The 7500-nt window shown below is 38.8% G+C and overlaps 1 protein-coding gene across 1 annotated transcript in view; it reads left to right on the forward strand.

Moving 5' to 3' along the window:
* Positions 1 to 991: 991 nt before the first annotated feature.
* LOC138041860 (uncharacterized) overlaps positions 992 to 7500 on the forward strand; it is a 20335-nt gene continuing 13826 nt past the window's right edge. The window contains exons 1-3 of the mRNA XM_068887539.1: positions 992 to 1011; positions 2753 to 3130; positions 5524 to 5904. Of these exons, the coding sequence (XP_068743640.1) occupies positions 2848 to 3130; positions 5524 to 5904 (664 nt within the window). The 5' untranslated portion in view covers positions 992 to 1011; positions 2753 to 2847. The remainder of the gene's footprint in view (positions 1012 to 2752; positions 3131 to 5523; positions 5905 to 7500) is intronic.

Genomic DNA, 7500 nt, shown 5'->3' on the forward strand with positions numbered 1-7500 from the left:
TTTCGTAGTTTTGTGAAAAGGAGAGGTGATGCTTTCATATTCCATCTACATAAGAATATGAAGAAAAATGTGGTGCAGAAAGCAATCAGTGTTTTTCCGGACAGTTTATTATCCTCCCGCCAGTCACCTATTTTAGATTCACCGAAAGCTGCACTCGTAAAGTATGCATACAGCGTAATTGACGTGTGCTGGCCTCACGCACAGCGCTAAGCTGAAAACCCTCCGAGCTTCTCTTAAGGAACTGGTGCCTAACTATTGTATACTGCCGCATACGTTCTGCGCATACTCCGAGAGATTCGGGTTTCCTATCGGTGATACTAATACAGATGTATTTTGCGCAGTTGAAGATTATGCGCGAGAAAGTATCTGTAATCCCCCCCCCCCCCCCCCAACATAATCTTGGTATCACACACAAAAATTTGTGTGGTAGTCATGCATGTTTGTTAGAGCTTATTTAGCTTCAATTTGATGAAAGAAAACGCCATACATGCCCTTATGTAATATTTAAAGCTGTTCGCGTTTACAAAATATTATTCCAGGAATTATCTTTGAAAAATGCTATGCCCGTTACCCGCTATATTTTCTTTGTTGCGATTTCAATAACACTGACTTAAGATTTACATTTCCTGCACTAATTATAAACCTGGGGCATTTAAAAATATAATCTTTGAATTAGTATTGGTCACCGTGCCTTAAGGACGTTCGCGCCATAATCCTCCTACGGTGAGATAACTTCTTACGGAGGGAATTTTTTTCATTTCATCATATTTTGTAGATAGTAAGTAAAGTAAGTGATTCATTATTAAAAAAGTAGAGGTCAACGATGATCTAAACGAGTAAAATCGATGATTTGCAAATGTGGAAATTCGTTTGTCACTTTTTTGCGTGACCTGTCAGGGAAGTACTGTAACACAAGAGAGGACCGATCGTTGATTTACCGAAAAAAAAAAAAAAAGAAAAAAACTTTCTCAAGCGTAGAACGAAGTTTTAATCAGGCGTCATCTTCATTTGGTTAGTGTTTTGTATAATATCTCCATTGACGACATGCTCATCTTCTGGAGTGTGGTTTTGTGAAAACTTAATCACTGGTTGTTTCCACGTAGGTCTGCACTATTCAAGCGGACGAGGACAAAAATACTGCTCTGTTTTTACGAAAGTAAAGGAAAAGAATTTCAAAAACATGCATTCATTGTCATATTTAGTTCGTAGGGTAATAAAAACATTAAAAAAAAAAAAAAAAAACAGACCCCTTAAATTTACGCAACGGTTTGTCCACCGGTTTTGCAAAATTTCAACCTCTACCCGATCAGCTACCTTTTCCAAAGCTTTTCTATCCTCCCGCTCACTTTTCTTTAACGTTTCATGATGATTCGAAACTAAATGTGCCATTCTTTTGCCGGCCTGGAATTTTTTTTGCCGCGATGTTATTTCAACTAATGCTTGAAAAATATTTATGAAAGTCAAGAGGACTAGTGAACGACTGATAAAATAACGCGAATATTAGTCGTGCAGTAATCCACTTGACTTTGATAAATATCTTTTAATCAATTTTGACTGATCACGATCTTCACTGATCCAACGCCATGCAAGACTTATGGTCCACGGTTTTTGCAAAGGTTTTTAAAACCTCAACTTCACTAATGCTCGAAGTAATAATGGTTGACATATGACAGTCACGTTACCTGCGCAGTAACGCTGCGCACAAACATGAACGTCCTTAACGATCACGAAGGTAAACACGATGCTAAAGGCGAACACATTTTCCTCGAGAATGGAACGTGAAAGCGTGTGGCCATCATGGGATAGCTGTGGACCCAGGTCTTCTCGGAAATGTCACGCAACGACGTGGCATTGAAAATAGACAATCGCTTTGAGAACTTTGCAGCGATTTTACTCTCTTGAATGCTCGGTGACCTCCTTTTTCTTTCCCTAGATCAATCAGTTCCTTTCTTGATTTTATCCATTTTAACAAAAAAACACAAAATATATGTACACGAGAAGTTACAAATATTTCGCCTTTATGCTCTCTTGCGACCGCAGTTTTCTTTCTTAGACTAATATTTATCGTTTTTCAAGGTCTATTTCACCACAGAAAATGACATCAGCTGCAAAAGTTTATTTAGTTATATTATTTATGTTAATTGAGTACGTTTACCTCATCTAAATTTCACTAATGTAGCTTTTTTTATTGCTGACGTGACAGTTGTAATCTAAGATTGTCTTAAAATAACGCAAGCTTCTAAAAGTGCACCTCATGAAAACAAGCTAGCACGGTGAGACCCTTTCTGCGTGGCAAGTTTTAAAAATCTGTACGTGGGAACATTTTGGGCGCGAACGTCCTTAAGGTCATTCCCCTGTATTGCATTGCTCATCCTTACTGCGCACGATTTATTGCGTCATTAGCGCAAGCACGTACAGAAAATAGCGCAGTTTTCTTTACGGCTTGGGTCGTGAGAGAGATAAATCGTCATTTTCTCGTAAACGAGTATGGTGACCTATAGTTTTTCTCTCTTTTTCTGAGACTAGCAATCACCTTCTTCCAATAACAGGAATATAAATAAATTTCTATTGCACAAAAATAAATAATCAGCGGAAAAGTGAACTTATTGAACAGATATTGTGGCCTCGAGATCGCTTCACTCGCGCATGCACTCGCCGGAGCGACTAAGAATTAAAGGAAAGTGGCCTGGTTGGCCTGGTTGATTATACATTTCCCCGAAGATATTGACTGATTTGTTGTGTTCATATTCAGTGTGCAGGCAAAGAATTCATAAAGGCACGAGTGGGGTCATAACTTTCCGTCAATTTTTTAATGCATCCTTCCCCCCAACATACTGTTTCAAGATCATGGCAAGTAAAGGAGAACAAGTCAGGTTAATGCTCGAAGCCGTTTCCATCGGAAAATGGTGTGACCTATCATGCAGTAATTGTCCCTACCTGGAAATTGAAAATGGAATCCAGGAAAATGGCAAACCAAGCTCAAGAATATGTGGTCAACTATTAAACAAAGTAACCCTTTATTCACATTTTGATCAGAGCCTAGAGTTGCTGTTTGCAACTAATGTTACCGGGTATATAAACTTCCAAGCTTCTTACACAGTTACCAGTTACAAGGAAACTGTGTCCAACGGTAAGCAGACTCCAGAAAACTGACCTGGGGCCCGTTTCTCCAAAGTCCCGGAAATTTTTCGGGTCCGAAAAGCTATTTGTGAAACTGCCAACAGCTTGTTTGGAAAGCCGATCTTTCAACAAGATTTCTAGGTAACAAAAAGAAAAATGACTGTGAAGTTTGACTTAAATCCTCTCCGTTCCTTGAGATACAAAGAGAACTGTGACATCCGAAAATGGCCCGTAAAGTTTCGGGACTTTCGAGAAACAAGCTCCTGGTGGATTGTTATAGAGTAACTACTCTGCCAGTCGCTTTTCAAGTCAATTAGGATTTGTAAAAACACAACTGACCGAGTTGGAGAGATTGCGCGTAAACTGCAAATGATTTTTTCCGGCAACAGCAATATAAATTCACGTTATTGTAATCACTTCGTGACTATTTCAACCTTTTTAATATGACAAGGGTGTGGTAGTTTCTCAAAATAATCCTGGTCGCAACGGCGCTTAAATTAGGGGAGAGAATGAAAATTTATCCTCAATTGCTGACGTTTGTCATAAAACCTCAAATTTGGCTATTTCACGTTGTAGTTTTGCTGATGACGGCAAAGAAATGGACAAGAGTGAAAAACGCACGTGCAGGGCGTGCAAAGCTATTGTTTTTGCCCACTAAATGTGCAAATTTGTGACGTTCTCGTTGCCGTCGCCGTTGTCGTTGCTTAAGGTCCCTATTGTTTAGGGGAAAGGTAACCACTGAGGTGGTCAAGATTACTAAAAGCAAGAATGGTCACGATTCATGCTCACTTTTCACCGCGTGTCAACCCTCGTTAGGGAAACCCAATATCCTTACTAGTTATTTGTGAAAGCGGCAAAGAAATGGACAAAAGTGAAAAATGGACGTGCAGGTCGTGCAAAGCTATTGCTTTTGCCCACCAAATATGCAAATTTGTGACGTTCTCGTTGCCGTCGCCGTCGCCGTTGTCGTTGCTTAAGCTCCCTAATGAGCATTTACGCCTCTCGTCGGTTTAAGTTGGTGAAGGACTGATGTTGTCGGTTAAATCCGGGTTCAGGTTGAATCCGTTTTTACCTAGGTTAAATTGATGATCCTAATCGAAGCATGATGATCCTAATCGAAGCATGGTTAGCACTAACCAGGGTTAAATACTATGCAAACCTATTGGGTTTGATACCTCTTAACCAACGGTTAGTGCTAACCAAGCTTCGAGCAACCTGCCCCCGATCTATAGTCCTGTGTCCGTACCACTACAACGACGGACATGCTCAACCCAATACAGTTCTTATCATTATTTACTTTCCTGTCAATTGATATCCATTTATAAAAACCAAAACTAATCCTAGCCTGACCCAATTTTTCCCTAGGCTTAATTTAAGCTTCGAAAAAAACGTTTCTTCATTTCATCTGAGTGAGTATTCAACCTAGGTAAAATGAGGATCACCAATTTAACCTACAGTCTGGGACAAAATTGTTGAAACACTTTACAATACCTTGCGCTCCCACAATGTTGTTTTGGCAAATGGGCTCAGAAACTCGCGTTAAAACAACATTGTGAGGGGAGAGTGAGCTGCAAAAGCTTCAGATCTGTATAGTCGTGTACTTTTCCAACGAAATTTGTCACAGACTGTAGGTAAAAGCTCAGAACGGATTTTACCGGCAACACAGGTGAGATTTACCAGGATTTTTCGTTGTTATTTTGGTAATTAGTGTTGAAAATGAGTTGGAATAGAACATAGTCTTAGAGTGCGTTCGATTGACCGTATTCCGGAATAGGAATACATGGAATATAAGTTAGAAATCCTTTGTTTTACGGAGACTCACATTAAAATTGTCAAACATCTGCTAAAATGCTATTTCAAACATATTTTTATTATCTTTGCTGCTTCTAAACGCGCCAAACATACCTTTTTAATCATCATTCCGCGTATTCATATTCCGGAATAGGGTCAATCGAATGCGCCCTTAGACACTCTTGAGCACTAAAAGTCGGATCGGAAAAAATCATGTATGAAAACTCGGGTCGATTATCTCGGAGTATTTCGTTCGCTGTTTTGTCTTTTCGGAAATAATTCTGTACGGAGGTAATCAAAGGGAATTTGCAATGAAATCAATAACGAGTATAGTCATCTCAAAGAGTTAGTCTAAAAGTTTGAACCATTCCAAAAATTAATAGAAATATTTGTAAACCGTTCCAGGAACATTTTTTTTGGTATCGGCAAGAGATTGACCTTTGATCTTTGAAATATATAATTCATTAATTAGAGGACAGTGGTTGGTTGTTGGTTTTTTTTTTCCATTTTCCTTGATATTAGAGTAGGTTTTGTTTATTCATACTTGTCTTCGTTTAATTCATGAATAAGAATAAGCCCTCAAAATGTTATCTACTTAAAAATCTCTCCCAGAATGTTCCAACTACAAATTTCTCAATGAGTCCAACCGAGCAATGACCTATGTAAACAGGAGCATTGGTAACATGTGCGATTCAGCGTTGTCTGGTTGGTATCGATTTAGCGGAGAAGCTGGAACTCAAATGGCAGATTCATGTCCTAAGATATACCACTGCACTACAGACTCTCCAGGCTGGCTCGATGGCACGCATCCTACAGTGGCTGAAGGGATCGTGCAGCGGAAGGTCTGTTTTTTTCAACAGCTGTTTGTCAGTAACTGCTGCGAATTTTCGAAGGACATCAGTGTCCGCAACTGTGGAGCGTTTTATGTTTACCGCCTTGATCCACTCAAGTGTTACTCACGTTACTGCGGCAATGGCCTGCCACGAGCACCAGGTAAGAACGCATTTTCGATTTAAGGAGGCTCAAACCAGTTTTAACATTTTCAACAAACTGTACTAATTGGAAGGATTGAATCTACCAACCTTTTTCACTTAATGTTAATGTTACGATGCTACATGCTACACCAATAGATGCTTAACAAGATGCACTCATTAATGTGACGTAATAGGTTACCACACCCTATATTTTGTCTTAAAACACATATATCTCAAAAACAAACTCGGTGACCACCATTTTGTTATTGCTGAGCAGGGATTAGCACGCTATGATAAAACTTTCTTGAAGGTTTAAAAAGATTCTCTGTAGCAGATTCATAGCCACCTTCACAATTAAAAAAAATTTAAGATGGCTCTGAATCCGCTCCAGATAATTTTTTTTTAATTTGCAGAGAGTTTAGCCTTAGCCTGCTAATCATTTTTCAGTAGTAAAAAATAGGGGTCACTGAGTTCGTGTTTTACATATAAGCGCTTAAACACACAATATAGTGTGTCTTTAGATGGGTTTTTTGTTGCCGTGGTAATTTTTGACGTCACATTAATATGTGCATCTCGTTAAGAAATTATTGGTGTTTTATATGATACCATACATTGCCATCAAGTGAAACAGTGTTGTAGCGTTTATCTGTCTAATAACACATTCCCTCCAAATTGTTGAAACCGGTTTGAGCCACCTTAAGTGACTGATGTTCATTTTTTTTTTTTTTGGCGATAATCTTACCGTATAATAGAGTAGTTTTCTTAATGGAACCTGAAAAGGAGTAGTCATATTGGGGCACCTAACCAAATTCTTATTCAGTAGGGCTAACCTGCTTCTGGAGCCTTTCTCCTCGAGTCTCTTACAGCTCTGCGGAAGAGCGTTTACACTACAAATCACAGATCGTTGGTTTGTTTCTAACTAGGGATTTTTCCGACTATCCTCGCGAGTCAACATCGAAAAATAAATCTCTTTATTAATTTACCAAGGTTAACTTAAACCATCTTTTGAACGACAAAGGAAACTTTTTTTTCCCGTGGACATGTAGAACTATTGTAGGTCCTACGTGGCCCCTGTATCGATTAGTGCAAAGTAAAACGATTTTGCATTTTTTTCGTACAGCTACAATCCTAAACAAAACTGTTGGGAAGGTTAGCACTTTTGAAGTCTTCATTGCTTCTCTCCCCTCCCTCCTCCTCCAATGTTGTGCAAAACTGAATGGTTATACGTATTACGTATATTATCATACATATTACGTGGCTCCGTAATATGTATGATTGGCTGACTGCAGCAGTACATGCTAATATATATACTTACGATGCTTGTAAGTCGATCAAAATAAAAAAACTGACCCAAGCCTACAGGTAAGGCCCACCCAAATATATTCTTTACCTAGCTCATATGGAGTTTTTATACAAACTAAGTGCACTTTGGCTGCATGCAGATTTGGCTGTCGGTAATTTATTTTAAGCTCTGTATATCTGCATCTCATCATTTGTAAGTCATTAATCTTGTTTTGTCCAGATAACCTGTTCTTTTGAATTGTCATAACAATGTTTTTCGCTTTGAAGAGTAAAAATCCAAGTTCTCCTTTGTAGGAGTCGAACATACGACCTT

Source organism: Montipora capricornis, chromosome 3, assembly GCF_036669925.1.
Source record: "Montipora capricornis isolate CH-2021 chromosome 3, ASM3666992v2, whole genome shotgun sequence".
NCBI lineage: Eukaryota > Metazoa > Cnidaria > Anthozoa > Scleractinia > Acroporidae > Montipora > Montipora capricornis.